The sequence below is a fragment of the Simochromis diagramma genome, unplaced genomic scaffold (genome assembly GCF_900408965.1).
Source record: "Simochromis diagramma unplaced genomic scaffold, fSimDia1.1 OVJJ01000293.1, whole genome shotgun sequence".
NCBI classification, from domain to species: Eukaryota; Metazoa; Chordata; class Actinopteri; order Cichliformes; family Cichlidae; genus Simochromis; species Simochromis diagramma.
The window spans coordinates 16,523,981-16,548,371 of NW_024386801.1; the positions used below are offsets into that span (position 1 = coordinate 16,523,981).

Sequence of the window (24,391 nt, forward strand, 5' to 3'; positions counted from 1 at the left end):
TCTCACTCTCCTTCCCGTGTCCGTTACTTTAGATTTCTATATCTCAACCCTGCTGTTAGCTGCACATTCTCTTTATGGTTTGTCTTCTCTTTTTTTCTCTTTAGTCTTTCAACACCCAACAAAGCTTCCCGCTCTCCTAATGACTGCTTCAAACATTTGGATTCAACTGTTGGCTACTTGGGAAATGCCAAATTCTGATGCACTGAGTCCAAATAATTTAGTTTGTATAAAAGGCCATGTCAATAATGTTGATGTGGGTCAGTTGGTCTGTGGAATGGACTTGGGCACCAATTAGGTTCTCACAAACTCACTGACTCACATAAAATATAGCTCTTCACTCAACTGTGATTAAACAGGTATCACTTATCTCGTTTGTACCCAAGAATCAGTACCCAAGAAGGAATTAATTAGGGCAATGATGCATAACAACAATGGCTTATATATAAGGCTGTGTTGATGATATTATTTCCGTGGCATTATTTTGGTCCATTGTCGAAAAAGCATTTCAGCATACAGCGTGAACCACATGTCAAAACTGTTGCAATTCTTTAAATACTTTTTAGAAATGCAGTTACCATTGTTTCTTTCTCATTTCCTGCTTGTTCTCTTCTGTCCGTCAGAAAAAGTTGAACAAGAGGAGAACGAAGTGCCGAGGAAATGGTTCTATGGGTGGTGGTTCAGAGAGAGCTGTGTCGATCCCCCAGATCACCTATGATCACATTGATGACTCTGAGGAGAAGAAGGACGTCTCGTTTTTCCGTGAAGAGCCAAGGGGAACTGTGGAAGGTAATATACTTAGAGGACCACGTGTCTTGTGTTACTGTAATGTGCACTGACAAATTTAATTCATTTCAAATAGACATCACGGGTTATTGTCACTCCCTAATTTTTGATGTGCTAAATTTGATCTTCACTCTGTGCAGCAAGGTTTTTCTAAGAAAAATGGCTAACCTCTGTAAAATGCCTTTCTTCCAAGAAATCGGTCTAAAATCTGTGAGCTAGCCAAGATAACACGTGAAGACTCAGCGCCTCGTTTTGATTACTCTTTGATCAGACTGTCTCAGTTTTGGATCTCTTAACAGGGGAATTTTTGTTTTAAGCCTAACACCTTAGACTGCTGTTCTGAGAAGGTGTTTAGAAGAATTACATTTAATATCTTGTGAAGCTATATTTGCTCCGCAGCCAACTTGGAATAAAGTTGAGTCATGTAGAGAACATTTGATAATGTGGATAAATACAATAATAAAGTTCTCCCTAATGCAGTTATGTTTGATGAAATGATGCGTGCTGAGAATTGCAAAGTGATTTCAAGACTTTCAAGTGGCCAAAATAACACCATGAAGACTGTTATTATTTATGATACTTATGGTAGTTTAGAGCTATTAACTGTTGGCGTGGTGCAGCTTATTTTGAATAGCTGTGATAATAAATATTGTAAATAAAATGTTGCATGCAAATGAATGCAATCTGATATTGCCATGTTGCTGTTGCTCCTATGTTATCATAATGATGTTAATTCAGGGTCAGCATTACAACTAGCCAGTGATGTTGTCTGAGCGTTTAGATAACATTTAATTAACAGGTAGCCAAGAAGTTATCTAATGCTTTTATAAACAAGCAAACTAATATGAGTAACCTAAATTTCACCAACAGCAAACATAACTTGATAATATATATATTATCTTGTATAAATTAATAAATAAAACACTTAAAATGTTTACTATTTCTTCCAGAAATTAGACTTACTGGCTGGCCACAAAATTATATCACAACAATGTGATTGGTCCATTTCAATTCTGACCCTGGACCAACATTTTCATGAAGATGCAGGAACATGATGCAGGAAGACTCTACTAGCCTTAAGGTTTATGTTTATCTTAAGGCTAGTAGAGTTGCCATAAAAGCAATGCACATCATGAGGACTGACTGCCGCTCAGCAGTCGTTCCTCATGATGTGCATTGCTTTTATGGCAGCATTTGTGGCCAGCTAGTAAGTAATTGCACTCTGCACGAGAAAAGAACACGTTAAATAATGTTAAATCATAACAGTCATCTCATTGTTCATAATTGTGAAGCTTTGTATTGGTAGCGTGAGTAGTGATCATCGTCATCATCATCATCACATTGTGTCTTCTAGAGCCTCTTGCTTCCAAAAGATAACAACTTGGTGCTCTCAGTTCATAAACCAAATTTCAAAATTTCATTAGGGATTATTAAATTATTCTGATTCTGATAAACTGTGACCGTTAGCTAGTTAGCGACCTAACATGTGGGTGGTTTATGCCAGGCCTGTTGTGCTTTAAAAAAAAAAAAAATCTTTATGTTGTGGTGACTTGAACAAAATTCTATCGCCAATACAAATTTTAAATTTATGCAACATATGTTTAGCGTGCCGTGAAACAAACTCAAATGGAGAACGTAACATTGCATTCGCAGGGAAGAAGCTCGAAACAGTTTGGATTTATCGTAAATCTTTAAAAAACCAAACAAACAAACCCCCAAACAAAACATCTAGATGCTAACAATCACTGAATATGTAACAGTTTTTGTGTAAAGTTTCGTTTAGATTTGCCTACCCGTCAAGGAGGAGATACGTGAATATATACATACCTGTATATGCGCTACAATCATTATAGGAGGTTTATCTGAGCAGCACTAGTTCCTTTTTTTCACATAGTAAACAGGGGCTCTATCCTGATCCCTTTAGAGCCAAGATGGCTGCCAGGTGTAAGCCATGTGGAAGCCATTACAGCTTCAGTGGTGATTAGAGGTCATGGTTACAAGCTCTTTACTGCTTCACTTGTCCCCCCGCGCTGGCCACAGAAATTCACAGTGGGCTTAAATGGAAAAATCTTTAAAACGCCAGCTTGTCAGCAAGTTACAAGTGGGAATTTGTTGTAATGCCAGTTGCATTTTAGTAATTCCTTGGTCATACCAAAGCCATTATTATTCATTATTCACATAGTGAAAAATCTGGCCTGGCAGCACCCAGTTCATTGCAGCCCAGTTTATATCAATAGAGACGTCTACTTTAAATGCAGGTCTACAGACACAGTTTATGATTGATAATTAGTTAAAGAGAGAAGTGGTTTAGCTTCCTGTGTTAAAAGCCAACCCCACTAAATGAACTGACCCAGACGCCAGGTTAATAAATGCACTTTATGAGTTTTTCCTGTCAAAGCACGGAATCTTAAAAGGAGCTGGAGTGACATAAACTTGACATAAAGGCGAGACCATTGCTAGAAGAACAAACTGCACAGAGGAAAACATACGTAGTTGTCTGCTTAATTAGGTGGATCTCAGATAATGAAGGAAAACATATGGCTGCACGTATGTGGGGATTAAAAGCAACCAAATCAAAGTTGATATTAAACAAGTTATTTAAGAAATTTTGTTAAGCATCCATCCACATATTTACACATAGCCAAGCAGATTTACAGGCCAGTAAGTTTAAATGTTTTGCATACTCTGTGTAAACAATAAATAATACTAAATAGATACACATGAAAGACTGCAAGACTATGGAGTGGAAAACGGAATTGGAACAAGTTATGGATGACATAAAACCATTGAAAGAAGCCGAAGTCTGCAGCCTGCTGTCACTAATTATAACGTCTGAGTTTAAACAGCACGGCACTGTATGATCTCTGCTTCAGATCCACCCATAAAACAGACATCTGCAATGTCAACTGTCTAAACCAGGGCTGTTTTATTGTTTTAACCGACACTCTTTCAACTTGGCACCGGCCTGGATTTCTTAAAAATAATTTACCCGCAGTCATTCAGTAGTTGTTGCTAAGAAATGTCACCAATCACTGAGGCGTCTTGATGATCCTAAGTGAAAACAGTGTTGAAAGAACTGTGTATACACGCATTAACATTTACAGCACTGAAGAACTTGAATTATAAATTTATACTCATGCTTTCTGGGAAGTTGGTCAATTTCACTTTGATGGTTTATTGCCATTGCCGCTATGGGGTATCTCTTCCCTTACCCACAAGTGAAATGCTTAGCAGCAGGAACTAGATTTACAGGGTAATATTGCCTTCTAGTAATAATGCACATTTGCAGCTGTATCTGGCTTACTTTTAACACAAGTTACTCATTTTTCATGAAAGGAAAAGATGAAGGTGTGAAAAATAGTTGAAAACATAGTCAGATTGTGCATTTTCTTGTTGTTTTTATAGGAATCACCAGGATGCTCAGGCAGTCGGGTGAGTATACCACCAGATCATTTCATCTCATATGTGATAATGTCAACAAAGTGCTTTAAGCAAGCTGGTTCAGTGGCTGATGCCACCATATCTGAAGTTTCCGTTGTGTAATCTTTTACATTACAGTGCTGAATTTAAAAAATATTGTCACACTATGTTCATTATTTCTTTAGAAACCAACCAAAAGAAAACTGAGCACATGCAATAAATATCACTGCACTGTAACCAGTAGCACCTTTCACCGGCTAAATAGTGCTTTTTCTTCCACTTGCCTGTGTTAATCATTAGCTAGCCTGTCTATGTAATGTGGCCCAGACAGTATTTTAATTAGACTTGCTGGCTGGCTGAGCCTTTGTGCTCAGCTAGACCAAACCAGAGCCAAGCAGAGAGACTGGGCCCGTGTTGACCCGCCTGTTTTCTTTACTGGGTGCCCTGCCAACATCATGGGCGAGGAACGGGGCTGGACAGGGGCCTTGGGGACCCAGACTGGGACACTGAAAAGAGGCAGGGAGGGAGCGGGGTTGTGGAGTTGATAAGCTGCCATTGTGGAGCTCTAGTGGTTAGAACTAAACTGGTCATTGTTTGATTTAGTCAGTGTCCAGCTTATCGCTCCACTTATCTGTCTGGCCCCACCCGAGTCCCCGTCTGTGAGAATCTCTCAATGGATCGGCTGCACTTTCGCTCTGTTTCTATTGCAATCTAGTTTCTGCACTCCGCTCTCCCTTTCTCCTTTTCCTGTGGACCACGGCCTTCACCGAAAACATTCAGAATGACGGAGCAGATTAACCAGATTGTGAATAAACCCCTGTCTTGTTTTCATAGCCAATAAGCCCGTTAATGTCTTCTTCAGTGATGTGAAGTTGCTATTAAAAGTGGCTCTGGGTAGAATCTATTCCTCTCACTTCTCTCCACTCCCTCTCTCTGGCTATCTCTGCTTCCACGTTGGACAATGTCAAACAAACTTGATGATGGAACACAAGAGAGGTTGAATGGCTTTTGCTTGAATTGGAATGGTCATTCTGTTCTTGGACGAAGATTTGCCTCTCCATTCTTTATCACAATAGAGGCTCGGTGGTTTGGAGGAGAGGCACGTCAAACTCTGCTGACAGCCTGACTGCAGGTCAAGACCCTGCTACACATGATGTTCTGTGCTGTTGTTTTTGCCTGCACCAGCAGCCAGCTGGCTAGACTGTTGAAACAGAGTACTGCAATTTCAGCTTCTCGTTATGTTGTTTCTCTTATACATTTTCTTTTCCTCCTAGCTGGTCTGTGACAATTATTTCAAACAAATTGCTACATGTTTGATTGATTTATTGAACCTGTATTAATACTGTACACTGTCACAAAAAGTGTTTTTGCATCCTTTTCTAAAGTTCATTCAGAACTGCAGCGCCTTTGCTGTACTGTAGCAAGTATGCTCTTGAAATGCCATTAAATGCATGATGAGTGTGTTTATTTCTTATATTCTTAAGTCTCATTTTTACCCCCTTTCTTCTGTTTTTCTCCCTTCCCCTTCTGGTTTAATTAATTTTCATGGCTTCAGGCCCTCCTCAACATTCTTGGTCATCTTTCACTCTGAGCTGTCCTGGCTCTCCAGGTACCTTTCAGTTCTTTCAGTTTTCTCACCCCTTCGTATCTCTGCCTTAAATCATATCACAATGCTGTGCATCTCATATTGTAATGAAATCTTACAATGAAATCTTACATCATACATTTTCCGATCAACCCACGAGGTACTTTTATTACTGTGTGACTGTGTGACGCATACTAGAACTCACAGACATCTTCACACTTCAGTGTGTGACATCTTCACACTCTACAGCCACTCACAACTTTAAAACCTTTAAAAAAACACCTTTTCACTCGACTCATTTAAAAACATCCCTTTTGTATTAGTTAACTGTGTATAAAATTGTATCTGGAAATGTAGTTGCTGTCCTATCACACTCCCCTCACCCCTACCAGGTCATGGCAGATGGCTCCGCCCCTCCCTGAGCCTGGTTCTGCTGGAGGTTTCTTCCTGTTAAAAGGGAGTTTTTCCTTCCCACTGACACCATGTGCTTGCTCATAGGTGGTTGTCTGATTCTTTTCTCTCTATTTTTTCCGGATATAAAGCACCTTGAGTCGTATTTTGTTGGGATTTTGTACTATAGAAATAAAACTGAAATGAATTAAATTGAATTGAAATGTTATATTTCTGTCGTTGCAGTGAAGAGGAGTCCTAATAACAGCACGTCCATCGATATCTCCCGAGCCAACAGCTTAACCGATGAGCTAGACGACATGAGCGAGGATATTCCACTGCCTGTGGTAACTGACAAAACTCAGTAAGTCCCAGAGAGCTTCGCCTCCTTCTTTTCTTAAGGCCCCATTTTCTTCCCATCCATCACCCAGCTCTGACCTTTATTCACTGATCTATAATATACTGATTTTCCTACTGGTCATTCAGCTGAAAGGCCTTTTGTCAAAACAGAGAGCCCCTCTAGCTGCTTTCTAAATGTATTTGTTTTTTTCCCAACTCCCTTGAGGGTTAAAGAGACTCAACGGCCATATCAGGTACGTAGTGGTGTAAAGGGGATTATCCCTTTAGTCTTGTGAGAAATGTCAAAGAGATCCTTCTCAGCTGATTACATAACACGTTATGGAGCAGCCGGCTTGTCGTCACATGCCCTCAGCAGAAGAGAATTCACTGATGTTGTTTGCTGGTCCAATGTGTGTCCAAGTGTTCAAAAGCGGGAAGGTTTTGCACAGATATATCAGTAGGGTGTGTTCTAAATAAGTCTTAAATAAGTGAAGCATCATTACCTCCAGATTGGTGTTTACCTGCTGCATTGAGAAGTAATACAGAGTCCCTAAAGACTAAACTCTGAAGGCTGGAGGCTTAAAAGATTATGGGTGGTAAAAAGGTTGATTCCTACTTTAACCTCCTAGGACCTGGCGTCCACATATGTGGACATCACATTTTGGGTTATTTAGACCAAAATACTCAATTTCCTCTACAAGGGCCTGATATCCACTTACGAGGACATTATACTGCTACTGTACTATTGAAAATTTAAACGAATATCCTCATATGTGGCTCTCATTTTTCTTAGAAATAAAAAATAGGTAAAAAAAACCCAAACCTGGTAGTTCTTTGTTTTTACATTCATCAGGTCCCAATCAGCCCAAATATCAAAGAGAAATTAAAAATGTATGCCGTGGAAGAGTTCGGGTCTTAGGAGGTTAAATATGTAGACAGGCCAAAGTGTGCATTTCTCAAAGTGAGCGCCAGCATTTTTTAATGCAGAATTAAGAGCTTGTGTACTGTAAACATGTAGTAATTTTAATTGTACTGCACTGAGGCACTTGTATGGTTTTGTCCTTGGAGTGAAAAACCCCCCCAGCTTCAAGTGTCTTAGGGCGTTTCCACACCTACAGTTTATTTACTGTGGTCCAAATCAGTTGATGATTTGAGTTGTCGAGTTGTAGCGTCCTCCTGCTGTTTGGTTTCTTTTCACAGAGAAAACACCAAGTGAACCAAAATGTGACAATGTCACCATGCAAGAACTTTCATTGGGTGTTTTGGCCAACTAAAGTAAGTACAGGAAGAAGGTGCTGTGTTCTGCACCATGTGGAAAATGTAGAGAATTTACTCCTGGCTACAGGAAGGCGATTGGCTCAGATTTTCACTGTACACCTGGTAGTTGGGTTGAAACTAAATCCCAATCTCAACATAAAGGAACTCTGGAGTTCATTTGGAACCGGACCGCCTCAAAAGGGTGTTGGCGAGGTTGCTTTGCTCCTTACACAAGTGCTGTTGCCCTTTTTATATCTGCACAAACAAACCACATCATGGTTGGAAAATGAAGTTCCATCTAATGAACTAAATACCTCAGATGTGAAAATGCTCTAAGTAAGGTGTTGGACAACCATGTGTCACAAGAACAGCTTCACTGACTCTTGGCAGTGATTTTCCAAGTCTCTGATTTGTAGTTTGAAGGTGTTGGTGGAGAGTGTTGTCATCCAGAATCTGCTGTTAAGTGTTCAAATTGGTTGAGATGGTGATGGGTTAGTGCTGTTATTGTTATTCTGGAAGAAACCGGAATAGGTTCTGAATAGGCGTTCTTCAGTCTGCTATGGCTCTGCGAAACACATCCATCACTCACTGCCATATCTGGTTTGCCTGCTTTTTTTGTTCTCCTTTCTCTGCTCTCTGGAAACCTAAAAGCTTTCTGCACTTCTGTAGATGGAAACCATACAACAATATCCATCAAGTTCTAATTCGAGTTCAGCATATTTGAGACGTAATAAAATCCTCCTCACCCACAGTTGAAGCCAATTCTGGTTCTTAATTGAACTTTAACAAAACCAATTTCAATAGCAAGTTGCACAAGAATGCTTCCACTCTTTCTCTTGCAGGCTTTTCCCCTGCTTGTTTGTGGCGTTGGTCCAGGATTGTTCCTCCATAAAGCACTTGAATTCCACTGACTCTCTTGCTGTTTTTCTTCATCTCTTTCCTTTCTTTTCTTTGTTTTTCTTTGCTTAACCTCGTCATCCCTCCATGCCCCCCTGATCTTATTTGCTGGTCAGAGGGACGCTGTGGAAAATGTAAGATTTTGCAAGTATAGTCTCCGAAACTAACTAAACCCCTATTTATCAGTTGATGTGTTTGCCACTCCTGCAAAAATGTGATAACGTAAAACATATATTTTTATGATAAAAGTACTGATTTACCATTATCTGGAACTCTTGGAACAGAAAGGAGCTCATCTTGTTAGTACATGCTGTGTTGATTGTTCATTGCTGTTGTCTAGTGTAGAATAGATTGACACCATTATTATATGATCAGTGGAAACAAGACAGGTGTGCCCATGTATAGTGACGGGCTGAGTGCTAACTACAGATACCATATTAATTAACTGTTAAAATGACGCACTCTGAATCCAAAGAGCTTTTACAGAAGTGTTCAGGTGTATGTTTAAAAAACAAAAACGAATATGCAAAGAAACTTTATTTATAACTTACATGGACTTAATCTTTCCTGGTTTTTTTGCAATTATCTATTGTAACACATAGGGAACATTATGGTATACTATACAGATAAGTACAACATTATTAGCCTCACTATAAAATTTCAAGTTTGTGTCAAAATATTTTAAAGGTACTTGATGATGTGTTTTAACTTTGTAATGCTCAAAACTTGTAAAATCAAGTTAAAACTGAGGGTTTTCTTCCAATTTACACACAGTAGAAAAACTTGAATGAGGGTTTAATCTGTCACTTGAGAAAGCATCATGCTGAAAACAAAATAAATCTCGTTAGACTTGAGAAAAAGAATTGCTGACAAAGGAGGAGGTAGATATATATAAAGTTATCACGTTGTTTCCAAGTGAAATTCAAAGAGAGCGACACAGCCTGGCAGAGGCAGCAAGCAAAATATTTCAAAGATTGTAAAGAAATCTAGTGAGAAATGTGTCTAAAGACTCTGGAACAACTGCTAGTGATTTATCTAAGTCAGAAATTGGAGTCTCAAAGAAGTTAATCACTACAGGGAGTGCAGAATTATTAGGCAAGTTGTATTTTTGAGGAATAATCTTATTATTGAACAACAACCATGTTCTCAATGAACCCAAAAAACTCATTAAGATCAAAGCTGAATGTTTTTGGAAGTAGTTTTTAGTTTGTTTTTAGTTTTAGCTATTTTAGGGGGATATCTGTGTGTGCAGGTGACTATTACTGTGCATAATTATTAGGCAACTTAACAAAAAACAAATATATACCCATTTCAATTATTTATTTTTACCAGTGAAACCAATATAACATCTCCACATTCACAAATATACATTTCTGACATTCAAAAACAAAACAAAAACAAATCAGCGACCAATATAGCCACCTTTCTTTGCAAGGACACTCAAAAGCCTGCCATCCATGGATTCTGTCAGTGTTTTGATCTGTTCACCATCAACATTGCGTGCAGCAGCAACCACAGCCTCCCAGACACTGTTCAGAGAGGTGTACTGTTTTCCCTCCTTGTAAATCTCACATTTGATGATGGACCACAGGTTCTCAATGGGGTTCAGATCAGGTGAACAAGGAGGCCATGTCATTAGTTTTTCTTCTTTTATACCCTTTCTTGCCAGCCACGCTGTGGAGTACTTGAACGCGTGTGATGGAGCATTGTCCTGCATGAAAATCATGTTTTTCTTGAAGGATGCAGACTTCTTCCTGTACCACTGCTTGAAGAAGGTGTCTTCCAGAAACTGGCAGTAGGACTGGGAGTTGAGCTTGACTCCATCCTCAACCCGAAAAGGCCCCACAAGCTCATCTTTGATGATACCAGCCCAAACCAGTACTCCACCTCCACCTTGCTGGCAGTCTGAGTCGGACTGGAGCTCTCTGCCCTTTAGCAATCCAGCCACGGGCCCATCCATCTGGCCCATCAAGACTCACTCTCATTTCATCAGTCCATAAAACCTTAGAAAAACCAGTCTTGAGATATTTCTTGGCCCAGTCTTGACGTTTCAGCTTGTGTGTCTTGTTCAGTGGTGGTCGTCTTTCAGCCTTTCTTACCTTGGCCATGTCTCTGAGTATTGCACACCTTGTGCTTTTGGGCACTCCAGTGATGTTGCAGCTCTGAAATATGGCCAAACTGGTGGCAAGTGGCATCTTGGCAGCTGCACGCTTGACTTTTCTCAGTTCATGGGCAGTTATTTTGCGCCTTGGTTTTTCCACACGCTTCTTGCGACCCTGTTGACTATTTTGAATGAAACTCTTGATTGTTCGATGATCACGCTTCAGAAGCTTTGCAATTTTGAGACTGCTGCATCCCTCTGCAAGATATCTCACTATTTTTGACTTTTCTGTGCCTGTCAAGTCCTTCTTTTGACCCATTTTGCCAAAGGAAAGGACGTTGCCTAATAATTATGCACACCTGATATAGGGTGTTGATGTCATTAGACCACACCCCTTCTCATTACAGAGATGCACATCACCTAATATGCTTAATTGGTAGTAGGCTTTTGAGCCTATACAGCTTGGAGTAAGACAACATGCATGAAGAGGATGATGTGGACAAAATACTCATTTGCCTAATAATTCTGCACTCCCTGTAGAATCCTGCACAGGAATGGACTGAGACCAAGAAAAACTCAAGAAGCACAGACACCTTTAAGCCACACTGAAGTATGCTGAGGACAACCTGGACTGGAAGTGCATCCTTTGATCAGATGAGACAAAACTAGAGCTCTTTGGCCACAGAGACGCTGCTTATGTTTGGAGAAATAAGGGAAAGGCCTACAACCACAAGAACTCCATCCCCACAGTGAAACAGTGCTGGGAATATTAAGCCGTGGGGACACTTCAGTATGTCTGGAACTAGGAATCTCAACAAGGTAGAAGGAATAATGAGGACAGAAGGTTGTGTGAAGACTTTAAAAGAAAACCTCAAGCAGCAAAACTCAGTCTGAGTCATCGCTTTGTTTTCCAACACCACCACGACAACTCAAAACATACGTCGCTCCTGGTGATGAACCACCTCCAGTTGTACAATGCGAAAGTTATTCTGGATGTTTTTCAGAAATAGTTTAATGTACTTTGCACACAGAAACTAAATTAAGCATCCCAATAGCCAAACTAGTATGTTTGTAAAAGCTTTGTTAAAAACCCCTTGCTCTATTTAACTGCACTTGGGAAATACTTAAATGAATCTGATAAAAATCTGGACTTCCTTAGCGACAGCTATGTTTATCTGCGTCTGTTTATCTTCCACATGCTCTTTTTTTTTTTTTTTTTTTTTGCCTTACGTGTGTTTGTGCGTGACAGTTTGCGTGTGGGTGTGAGACCCTTTGAGTGTGTGAGAGTGAGCTCCAGAGACAGACAGTAATTTGTTTTCATTTGTATCCATCTCAGGGCTGTTGTGCCCATAACTTTCAGCTGTAACAGCCAAGCTCATATTTGGGCCTCGCTGGGCACTCCCATAGCAGCGGGTTTGTTTTGCCCCTGGTGTCACGCCACCAAGGACAGCACTGTCATTTGCCATCCTTATCTGGATTTCTGCAGCTACTAGATCCACCCTTTCTGCCCTGGGCGACTTGCGTGCGCCCACGCTATATCAGTTTTCTGTTACTTTATATTCTGAAATGTTTTGGACTTCCTTCCACAGCTTCCAGCTGTAATGTGAGTTTGACTCTTTCTGTAGCGACGGTTGCCACTTGTTCATTCATTCTACATTTCTGGTATCTCTATCGCTTTAATTCTTCAGCGACAGCAGCGGCTGGAACATTCCACTGTTTGTTTGGCCTCACTAAAGCAGACTACCCCCAAAATGTGCATGCATGTATGTTTATTCACATGTGAGAGAGAGAGAGAGAGACATCAATACAGCTGGCTGTGATGTCTCTGGGCTTCTGAAGAGGAAGTGGTGCGGGGCAGCGTCCGCACGCAATCATGTCTTTGTTCCTCTGAACCCCAGACATGCACAAGCTCACAGTTGTTACGTCACTGTTGTTTGCCCTGTTTGTTTCAAAGCGTCTCACTGTGATTCTTTTATAGGTTCCATGAAATAAGTTTTTTTTTTTTTTTGTTAAAAGGAACACAAAGTGAAGAAACGCAGACATTAAATGCACTTGTTTCACAGTCATCACTCTTCCTTTTTTTAAAAAACATGTCCTTTGCCCTTTGTTTACCTATCCTCCTGCAAATGAGACTTGGTTTTGGTACGATTCAAGCAAACACTTGTTTCCGTGGATTGTGTACACGCATGTGAGAACCTAGTGGCTTAGTGGTTTTGATGTGATGTGCTGTGTGTGTACTCACGTACTGTTGCGCACTCTGATTTTGTAAATTTGTGAGATTTAGTGGTTGGCTGTTTAATGAAATCATAACAAACCCCAGCAGGGCTGCTGATCCTAAACCCAACCCCGCACCAGATTGACATTTACCCTCTTGGAGAATGAGTAAATGTTTCCAAGTACACTTCTTAGCCCCTAAACAGAGGAAGGCCTTGTTTAGCTGATTGCAGTGATTGTGTCCTCTCTCCCCCTGGTTTCTGCTCTAATTTACTTGTTTCTTTCTGTTCTCCTTGACTCTTTCCAGCCTCTCAGTGTACCCAATAACTCCCCTAGTTGCAGTGCCAGATCTAGAATCTGTGTCGTCTTGTGACCTGAGGCTGTCACCCCCTTTCCCTTCCGGGTGTGGCCTCCTACTCCTTTCAGACCTGTAAAAGTCAGCATGGGCCACCTGCAGGCAGATCTTAATTAGTTCCCCTCTCACAAACTAAGACGAGAGAAACAATGCCACTGCAGCACCACAGGAGGGTTTGAAGGCACAGATGCACATGCATCATGGCCTGCTCTCTTCAAGTAGGGGCCTCTCGCTCCTTAGGAACCAGCGTCTTTTGTGCAGCTCTCCGAACAAATTGACTTTTTGTCCGTGTGGCCTCAGTATCCCAGTCTTGTCTACTGTACTCTTATATTGACGGCATGATTTCCAACATATGGTACTCAGTCAAGAGGGGAAAAATCTCCAATGCATTGCTGTCTGTCTTTTTAAACACTGAGTAATGTCACTTGCCCCCCCCCCCCCCTTCACCATTCTCCTCTACTGTTTGCTTCAAAATATGTGTAGGCCAGGTAGTTTTATGGGACCTTATGTAAGATTCAACAGTGAATCTAATGTTAAAATACCCAGTAAATCCTCTTAAAATTTTGTGGCCTCTCTGCCAAGTATTATAATGACAAATTAGACTAGGCGAGAGCCCTGCTTTGGGCACATGCGCGAAACACACACACACGCACGCAGACAAATGACGAGGTAAGATCAGCCTCCTGCCCTGCTACAAGAAAAGCTGCCTGAGTACTGCTGCTTTATGACTAGATAGGAAAAAAAAAAAATGAGAAAGAAAAGAACTAATTGTGCCCGGCTTCTTGACTCTTTGCCAGTTTCTAGAGCCTACAAAAGACAGAAAATAGTCTTGGAGCAGTAAAGCAACCACACACTGATTCATATCCTCTGGATAACAGAGCTGTATGGAAGCATATTCAGTATTTAATCTTATTACAGACTCTGGCTTATTATATGGATGCTGACCTCCACACGGCATTTACTCACTTGGACGATTAGAAATGCTTTAATTCTTCTCAGTGAGCCAAAAAACGTTGCACCATAAATGCTGCAGCTATGCTGGCATTAGAGAACAATAGAAGTTTAAATTGGCTTCCTTTTTACAGGCATGGTTTTAGCTGGGTGTCTTGTGGTGTAATTGCTGCAGTGTTCATAACTCTTTTGTCAAATTTTTTTTTTCACAGATTCTAATTATCCGCGTGCATGCCGTGTCTGCTTTTGGTAAACGGAGTCACGCAACTTGTGGGTAAACTTCCAGCTTACTGGATGCACCAGAGAAACGTTACACTGACTCCAATGCAGTCTCTACTGACTCTACACTGACTGACCTTCAGCATCTTTCCTGTAGTGCAACAGGAAAAATAGCATTTCAGCTGAAAACACATTAAAAATGCAACGTCCAGATGAAGACTATCCACTTTCTGGATGATTTAGCATGCATCAAAACAAGTTAGATAATCCTTCTCCTCTTTAGCTCAGAGTATGCAGTGTCCATGTTTTCCAAAAAGAATTTCAAATTTAAATTTGATCCATTTTTTCACTTTGCCTCAGTCCATTTTTAATGAGCTTTAGATGACAGCGTTCCTGAATCATGCTACCATATGGCTTCTTTGCATGATAGAGTTTCAGACTGTATTTGCAGATGGCATAGTCAACTGTGTTCACATACAGTAATTTCAAGAAGAGTCCAAGCAGTGATTTCCATGACAGTATCACGCCTGTTTTTAATGCAGTGCTGCCCGAGGGCCCAAAGCTCACGGGTATCCAATGCTGATTTTCGGCCTTTTCCTTTGCACACAGAGATTTTTGCAGACTGACTGAATCTTTTGATGATAATATGTGTTGTAGATAACAAGGTATTCAGAGCCTTTCCAATATTATGTTGAAGAACATTTTTCTGGAGCTGTTCCAGAATTTGTAGACATGGTCTTTTGCAGATTGGGCAACCTCTGTCCAATTTTACTTCTCAAAAAAATCTGCCTCTTTAAGATGAAGATTTTACTGACCTGCTGCCAGTTAACATAATCAGTGCCAAAATGTTCCTCAAGTTGTTGTTTTTCTTATAATTTAATACCGCTCACTTTTCCAGGCTTTTGTCACCCTCAAGATGCTCAAGGTGCTGTGTTTACAATGTTCTGTCATGAATAAAATATGGTTTGAGGAGATTTGAAAATCATTTTATTCTAATTTTATTTACAATTTAAACAGTGTCCCAAGTTTTTTGGAATCGTGGTTAAGGCAGCAAAAAAAAAGGTCCTAGTTCTTTCTTCTGCACGGCATTACACTAAGATGTTACGAGTCATTTATGAAGTTAACACAGAGCAATTGTTCACATATTTCTTAGCTACAAATGCTTCTATATACCCTTACTCTTTCATTCAATAGTTTTCAATATTGCATGGTGAAAATCTGATAGCTGAGAAAACTCAAAAGCAGAATGCAAAAACAAAGCTCCATTTTGGGTAGATGTAACTTCTTTTTTTTTATTAGAAGTAGCTTTGAGGCTTCCTCTTTTTTTAGCATGAGATTAATTTTGGAAGCAGGAGAGCACTATGCAGAACCTGAAAGCTCTTGTTACATCCCAAAAGCATGTAACACAGTTACAAAAGTTGGCAAACCTGCACAAACCGAAGCATGACCTTTTTGCCTACATAGTTTTTTGCTTTTATTAGACAGTTGATAATAAAGAGTCAAACAAGGAGAAAGAACCATATTGAGATCATGGACCGTTTTAATGCTTTCACATAGTGAATGAAATGATAAGTCTGCTTTTGCTCTACTGCCAAATAATGAGCAAATTCTCCCTCCAAGGCCAAAAGGAGAATCTGAAGGCCTTGTTTTATGATGTGCAGGTCACACACAGAGCAATAAAGAGAACTTTCAGGGACTAAATTAAAGAGTGTATTTAGTTTGGCTTTACACTAGCCATCCTGCATTAATGAAGGCACCTCATGCTGCTCTTATTAGGGATGAATGTTTACTCCCCCTCAGTGGTGTTGGTGAATCTAGGACGGTTTTATGGTGAGGGGACCATCAACAACTAAGCGAATGGCCCTCTTTATGGCCTCTTACCGCAGGTTGGGAAAATCCAGCGAGTCAGCAGGCAAGTACTGCATAAATAACCCATCCAGACATAATTTTAAACAAAAAAAACAAGATTCGCTCATCAGCACAATATCTAACTGTGACATCCAGATTATTTCCAGGTCCGTATGAAGTGGCTTTAAAAGATATGCGTGCCACTTTCGACCCCATTAGTGTTAATGAAATCTGCAATCTGGAGCACAGACAGAGGTGGACTGAACCAAGCAAATCACGCAATGCTGTTTTTGGAGGTATCCCGGTGTGGTGCAGGGTTCAGGCTACAGTTAATAGCATTTGAAGCTGCAGCCAGACTTCACTGAAACGATTAGATTTTTTGTAAAAATAAATTAATGTGCAAAACCAAAACAAAAGAGAAAGTGTGTGGATGTTTCCTGTCTCTTATATGAGAATTATTTTATTGATTACTGCCCAAAATGTTTTCAAAAATGCAACATTCTCATTTATTTCTGGTGACCATAAAACTGTGTGGGGGGAAAAACAGTCAGTGGAGATGCTTGTGTTTGCAGGTCTCATCTGCCTCAGGGCCACGCTTAAAATCCTAGGAATCAGCTGTAAACGCTCTGCCCTGCACTCCTTAATTATACCATCAGTTTCTCTTCATTTCCACTGCAAAGACACAATTCCCAAAGAAGAAGGGGAAAAAAAAGCAGATCATGGAAAAGGAAAATGACCTCAGGAAATTTCTGTTTTCACAGCCTGATTCACCGAGCAGCTCCGTGACGTCACGGCTGCCGATCCTTTTGTTTAGGGACAAGAAAATATTGAGAAAAAAGAAAGAAAGAAAAATGTTTGTTTTCATTAGACCAGAGTGCTGTTAACAATTACACACCCGTGAGGACAAAGGTAATGACAATTTGTGTTTTTGTTAGCTGCCCTCATAATTTAATTGTTTCCATCCAGAATGTCGTTTGACCATTTGGTTCTAGTTAATGATGTTTGTGCTAATGGGCTGTAATGCATGCTAACGTTCAGGCTGAATATACATTATAAACTAATGAAACCAACATAATTACCTAAAATTGAATTATTAGGATGCCTAATAATGGAAGTCAAGATAAGGTAGCTTGGGGATATTTTTTTTCCCACTTGAGCACAGCCATTAACAAACTGAAGATAAACTCCAGATGGTTTGGAACGGTGCATTTATTTTTTAATTATTCCCAAACAAGGTTACTTTATGAAGAAGAAGAAGAAAAAAAATCACATTATGGACCAAAACAGCAAAAAACCCCAAAGCCAATAATAATTTTAATAAAGATGTCAAAACACTGTAATTAAATCATGTGATAAATGGCACCGCACAGCTGGTATGGTAAAAATAGCGAAACAGTCTGTAAAATTACTTGGAAAAACCTCCCAGCAAAGACCAAAAGTATAAAACCTAAGAGCAAAAAAAGAAAATGTGTGGCAGAAATAGGGGGTTATTTGTTTGACCGCCACTTTTATATTAGACATAGAGAGGGGGGGGCGTTACTTTATAGTAACCAGGAGTAACTAACCTACTGCGTTAGTTGTATTAATATGCCACAAAAAGGATGAACTACACTGCATTTATGTGTTTAATTTCTTTGTGTGTTTTGTTCCATATATCTTAGTTGCAAAGCAGGTCCTCATACTTGGTGTGCGACTGTGTGTTTAGTTTGCCCGGCAGACTTCACAGCAGTCTTTGCACTAATCCTGACAGCTTCCACTTTAACTGTAGTGAAATCAAAGTAAGGCCCAACCCAGTCCCTACTTGGAGGACTCTGTGCAGATGCTTGGCTGTGTGCTCGAGGCGCGCCTCCCTCTCCGCTCGCATTAGAAGCACCTGTATAAATACGATCTCTCGTCTTCTGCGTGTGTGTTTCGCTTCGTGTTCTTGTCCCCTACGCCTCCCACCGCCACTACCACCACCACCCCTTCCTCAGTACAGGGCTCAGTTTCTTCTTTGCTCTCGTTAATAAAAACAGTAATCTGCAGCAGCACCTGAGTGACCTGTTTGTACAGCCAGTCCCGTTGCCTTGCGAAGCTCTTTGGCTACTGTTTTTTTTTTTTTTTTTTTTTTTTTTTTTTTTGCTCAGCTCTCCTACTCTCAGGTTTTCAAATAGACCGGTCCTGCTATTTGATGTGGGCTCGAGGAAGGGGGTGGGGGTTTATTCAGGTGTGGTGAGTCTGACGACCGATGCTGCCACCACCCTGCCTCTGATGTTGTGTCCATCGGCAGCCAGGTGCTGGAGCTCCATCAGAGAGGCCACTGTTCCGAACCTGCGGATGAATAGAGGGCCCATTGATGGCGCTCGTCTGTGGGGCGCTGCGGTTTCTCCCCTCTTACACGCACAAGCAGGGGTAGATGGTGGACCAGGGCGTTTACCTGCTGGAGAGAAAAGGGGCTGACCAAAGGGGAGCTGCAACATTCTGGCCTAGCTTTTGGCCGCCGGGGAACTTGTAATATGGTTCATGTGTCCACATGTCCCGATGTGTTTGAGAGGGTATTCACTCCCACTCTGGGCGAGTGCCTGTCCCACCTGTTTGAATAAGACTCACTCTGTTTGAACCAGAGGTTGAATGTGGATGTGTCCTGACATCATGTCAAGGATACATCCACTGAATATAAGGTTGGAGGGTTTGGGTGTAGTTGGGTTAATAATACTTCCCTTTAGAGTGAAATATTTCTGGCCACATTATTATGTACACATTGCTATTTCCAGGTTGGACCCCCTTCTGCCTTAATTCTTCATGCCACATTCCTTAGAGCTTTTGGTCCTTGTTGACATGACAGCATCACACAGTTGCTGCACATCCACGATGTGATTCTACTATTCCATCTCATCCCAGAGGTGCTGTATCATCTCATCCCACGGTCAGCAACAATACTCAGGTAGGCTAGTGTTAAAGTGATGCTTAGTTGGTGCTATGGTAGTACTGTTACACATTGTCTATTCTACTGCTTTAGTCCAAGGTAGTTCTCGGTTTAACATGTGCATTCAGAAATGCTCCTCTACTCCTTCCATGATTGTAATGAGTTACTGTTGCCTTCGTATCAGCTCAAAGCAGTCTTGCCGTCCTTCTCAGACTTCTGACACCAACAACACATTTTTGCCCACAGAACTGCTGCTCGTTGGGCATTTTCCCTTTTCCTGATCATACTCTTTAAACACCAGTGATGGCTATGTGTGGAAAATCCCTGTAGTTTATGAAATACTCTCACAGGTTTGTCCGGTACCAACTACCATTCCACATACAAAGTCACTTAAAAAACTTTCTTCCCCACTATTGATTTAAAAATCAGCAGGTTGCTTTAAACAGGTTACAACCCTAAAGCATTGAGTTGCTGCCACGCGACTCACTCACTCATGTGGAGATTTTTTTTAAGAATACAGAGAAATATGGACGTTTTCATATGAATTTCACTGCAATAAAAATTCAGCAGATAACTGAAGGTGTAATTGTGTTCTGTGAATTGGGTTTTAAATGATATTTTTTTTTTTGTGGTATAAAAACGTCTTAAGAAACTCTCTTCTTATACTTATTGCTGAAAGCATGAGAAAAAGCAACGATTCACAGTTACCTGACCACAAATATGTTTTTCCTTTTTTTTGAGAACGGGTAGCTTATACTTCCTGGTAGTTCAACTTAGCAGAATTTATGTGAATTCTCTGAAAGAAAAAAATCTGTCTTCAGTTGAAATCCACTCCTAAGAACGTTTCTTTATCACACTGACCACTGTGACATCAAGCCCTGAAATTAGTTGCCCGAGTATCGCTTCTATCATGACACCATCGAGGGAACTTTGCGCTTTGCAAGATTTATAGGAGGCACAGTTTCACAACCTCACACACTTGCAGCTGTTCCACTGAGAAGTTTTGCCCTTTCTTCTTAGAGAAACCCAACCACAGTGCTTTTCTGGTTGCGTTTCTCACTAAGTGTGGCGTTAGAAGTTTATTTTCCATGGCAGTACGAGGAAAAAGGTAAGCCATTTTGAGGATTAAAGTGAAAAAAGAGAGAAAAAACTGACTTTCTTGTTGCTGTATATTATATAATCCTTGTATCAGCGATAAAGAAGCAGTCAGCAGGTTATCGGTCAAAGACTTAAAATATCTCTGGGAACAGATGTTTTAAATTAGTGGAAAGAAAAGTTGTAAATCATGAAAAAGTGGGACCAGGTAAGCCTTGGTGATGTGTCGCCCAAACCCCTCCATGCACCTTTATTTTTTTTCCACTCTGGTTAATAGGAGCTATATAGAGCCCAGTTCTTAATTAAAGGCCCCCCAAGGGGCTGTAGCAGTAAATGAGACTAATAACCTTCCAAATAAGTCCCTGCTAGTGCTGAAAGGCTGGTCTCTTTATACTGCAAGTGTATATGTGCTATAAAGCTTTTTTCCAGCACACTAAAGCAATTTTATAGCTCTGTTTTATTCTTTTCTTTTAAAGCCTGTCAGAAGAACAGGGGAGAAAGTCAGCGAGGGTATCTGTGGATCAAAAATAGTGCAGTGCAGTGCAGTGCCACTGGTTCAGGTTTGACCCCTGAAAAGTGGTAAATTCACAAGATTTACATGCAATACCCTACACTAATGTGTTATTCACTGCCTTATTTAGGGTTATGAAGATGTGTTAACAAAGTTATGCAGCATAATTAGATACAATTTGAGATGTAATTCAATTTTTTCATACTTTCTACTGAATGAGTGTTTGTATGACACTAGATGGATAATGTTTTCTGCTTGTGTGTGTGTGTGAATGCACTTGAATATTTTAAATAAACCATAAAACCCCCAAAACACGAAATGTAAAAAAAAAAAAAAATTTCAAATTAATTTACTGGTCATTATTGTCGGGTTTTAAAGTTATGTGGTGTACACAGCTCGAACACTGATATAAAAATGAAGCAAGAAGACGTTTCTAAGCATAGATTAGAAATGAGAGTGGCATAAATGTGGGTAGTGTGATCTGATCAGAGATCATTTGATGGTGACAGATGATAATGTTAGTCAGTGAGCTGAAAAACATCAACACGCGCTGGCGTTTGTCAAAGTAGGTTATTATGGTAAGGCTTTGTGGACCGTTATGGGTGCGTCTCAAAACATACTCGTGGTAATCAAACACTAAACAGATCTGTAAGATAGACTGGGGGTTGTTTTGGGAACAATTTGGATGTAATTACTAATAAAGTCAGGATTTAGTTTAGCCAGGACTTTACAAATACATTACAGAAATACTACGAGTAATACAGTATTAAATGCAATAATTCCTCAAAACATATAAAAACATTTTACTTTTTTAAAAAAAATTTCTGATAATTTTTTTAACTTAGTGTTTAATTAATCAAGGCCTTTTCCTAAATTGTAGAACGAAAAATACCCAAAATGTGTAACTTTTAAATTGAGACTGTAAAAGAAGCGCACACTGCTGCACTTTATATTTATTTTAGAATAGTCCTACAGAAAATGCAGCATCTTACTGTAATGACACATAAAATAAAGTATGTACCTGTACCTGGCAAATAACATCTTATTTAAATTAAATTACATCTTAATAGGAGATTCACATCTTGGATGTGCAGCCGACAAATCTGGTAATCAAAGCCTGTGACCTGATTAACAGTGTTTTAAGAAAAGGTTTGTATTTTTTAATGGCATGTGCATAATTTATTTATTTTTTACCCATGTGGAATAAAAATCCCAAGGGAAAGAAAACTGAGTATCTCAGCAGAGCAAACAAGAAAAAACAAAACAAATGTGAGCAGTACAGAGGCGAGTGGAGGATGGGAGCTATGACTCGGGGAGGTAAATAAATTCCTCTCATTGACCAGCAGGCTGTACTGTAGCGACATCACTCCTCCTTGGATGGTCTGGCCTACGGTTTCGGAGCTCTTTCTGTGTTTTGATGTTTTCGTGTAGATTTAACAATTTCATCCTCCGAGAGTGAGGAAGAGCAGAGGGGACAGGTTTGAGCTCAAGTGGAAACCTCCACGTTTTTTAGGGGTTTGGTGTCTGCAGTCGGGTGTGGCCCCCAAACCACCACATTAACACCACCAACCACCATCATTGCTATTACCATGGTCATGTCCCACCACCACCCCTCCCTCCTTTTTTCTTGTTTTCGAGCAGGAGAAACAGATAAAAGTGCAGATTGACAAAACCACAGTTTTCTTACTTTATCAGAGCTGTGCCATTCTCTCTGCAGTCCAGTACTGCTCAGTTTGTTTGTTTGTTTTCCCCTCTTCAGACATTGTGCTACGGTTTCCCTGTGAACAATAGGTATGGTCCGCCAGTTCCAAAAGAGTTGATAACGGGCACTTTTATCTCCGTTGTAGCAAAGCACGGATCAAAAATAATGTGCTATCTGTTTGGATGTACAAAGTGTGTGCTGTGCATTTCTCTGAATCTGCAAGCTCTGCTTGGTGTGTAACTCTAGTATTTACATAACATTGTTTTCTTTTTCCAGACTGTAGTTCAAGTCACACATATGCTCTCCTCCCGTCTCCCCACTGTCTCTCTTACTCTCTTTCCTTCTGCCTGTTTCTGTCACATTTTCTCTCTTGGCCACACTACAAGTACTAGCAGTTGTCAGTTTCAGGAAATGCACTGCTCTCTTTTGGGAAGTGAGGTATCTGCCTTTGGGCTGGTTGTTTTTTTTCTTTTTCTCTTTTCTTTTTTTCCCTCTTTTTCATAATTTGTAACTTTTATCGTCTGCTTTACGGGAAGCGGAGTTCCTCCGTGCACACAGAGCTGTTCGCTCGGTTCTCCCTTGGTGTTGTTTTATGACTGTACGCAGGCTGATACACACTGCCCGTCTTTGCAGATATGTATTTAAACGAATGGATAGCTAGGGAGATTGGATGCAAAGCGGCCCTTTTATTGCTTTATTACTCTGTGTGCGAACAGTGAGAGGTTGTGTGTCCATGTGTGTAAACTCTTGCTGCACATGTGCTCACGAACACATGTACACACAGCTTAGCTCACATCGTGATTCTCTCCTAGCGACCCAAACGCATTTACACTGCAGTGTAAAAGCAAAGGGCCCGTATTGTTGTCACTCATTAACGACATTAGCCTGCTGTCTGTCCACCCACTCGCCCACCTGTGCACCTAAACAACACACATACACAGAAACACAAACACCTCATTGTATTAGATTAACAACCCAAGGAACCAGGCGCACGTGATGTGCTGATCAGAGCCGTTAAAAGTGTGTGTGGAGAAAAACTGTGAAAACAAAGCTCTATGTTTTGGGGTAGGGGAGGCGTTAAGAATGTATGAGTGTGCGTGTGTGTGTGTGTGTGTGTGTGTGTGTGTGTGTGTGTGTGTGTGTTTTCTGCACAGGAGTGAGAAGAGCCGCTTTAGTCCAAACAGGATATTGTATACAGGAGCACAGATTCTTCTGCAGGCCCTTTGGGTTCATGACGTCGACGACAAGTGAGCAGGCAGCACACCCACTGCCCCAGCACAGTCACACAAACACACACAGACACACACCTCATAACTGACTCAACAGGCTGCATTGCTTTCTGTCACGGGACCAATATCATTGGACTCAGTGACAGTTTCCTGAGGAGAGATTTGGATCATAAAAATTATTTATTTAATAATATTGGAACACAAAGGCAAATATAATCACATGAATCCAAATAAGAGTAAACAAGATATCTCAAGCTATGTGTTTTAACTCTTTATATCCCTGAATAACTTGGTAAAAGTAATTCAACATTTTGGACATATTGTGAAACTATTGTTCCCTCTCAGGCTTCAACAAGGTCAACAAGTTAGCTTTGAAATTTTCATCGATGAGGCTTTTCTCTTTATGAATGACACCACAGTGGGCATCGGTTCCACCTAAACGATTTATAATATATATTTTTTAACTTCAGTTTAAATGAACAACTGCAGAGATGTATTTTAAAGAATAATTGTAGTCTGGTGTGACCTACAGGTATTTGATGCAACTGATTCAGAGTCATTTTTAGAGAGGCAGAGGTGAAGGAAAACGT

General features: G+C 40.4%; 1 protein-coding gene and 1 long non-coding RNA gene across 5 annotated transcripts in view; one reads left to right on the plus strand and one right to left on the minus strand.

Annotated features, from left to right (window-relative positions):
• kcnq1.2 (potassium voltage-gated channel, KQT-like subfamily, member 1.2) overlaps positions 1-24,391 on the plus strand; it is a 191,241-nt gene that overhangs the window by 34,772 nt on the left and 132,078 nt on the right. For 2 of the 4 annotated variants that reach the window (XM_040026208.1, XM_040026206.1), the window contains exons 11-14: positions 621-786; positions 4,189-4,215; positions 5,759-5,812; positions 6,425-6,542. In XM_040026208.1, the coding sequence (XP_039882142.1) occupies positions 621-786; positions 4,189-4,215; positions 5,759-5,812; positions 6,425-6,542 (365 nt within the window). Of the gene's footprint in view, positions 1-620; positions 787-4,188; positions 4,216-5,758; positions 5,813-6,424; positions 6,543-11,312; positions 11,478-24,391 lie in introns of those variants that run through there. The other 2 variants (XM_040026209.1, XM_040026207.1) reach the window with 2 other exon arrangements.
• LOC120730089 overlaps positions 23,963-24,391 on the minus strand; it is a 9,377-nt gene continuing 8,948 nt past the window's right edge. The window contains exon 2 of the long non-coding RNA XR_005695050.1: positions 23,963-24,391. This exon is cut by the window's right edge and continues 253 nt beyond it. This is a non-coding gene — a long non-coding RNA (uncharacterized LOC120730089).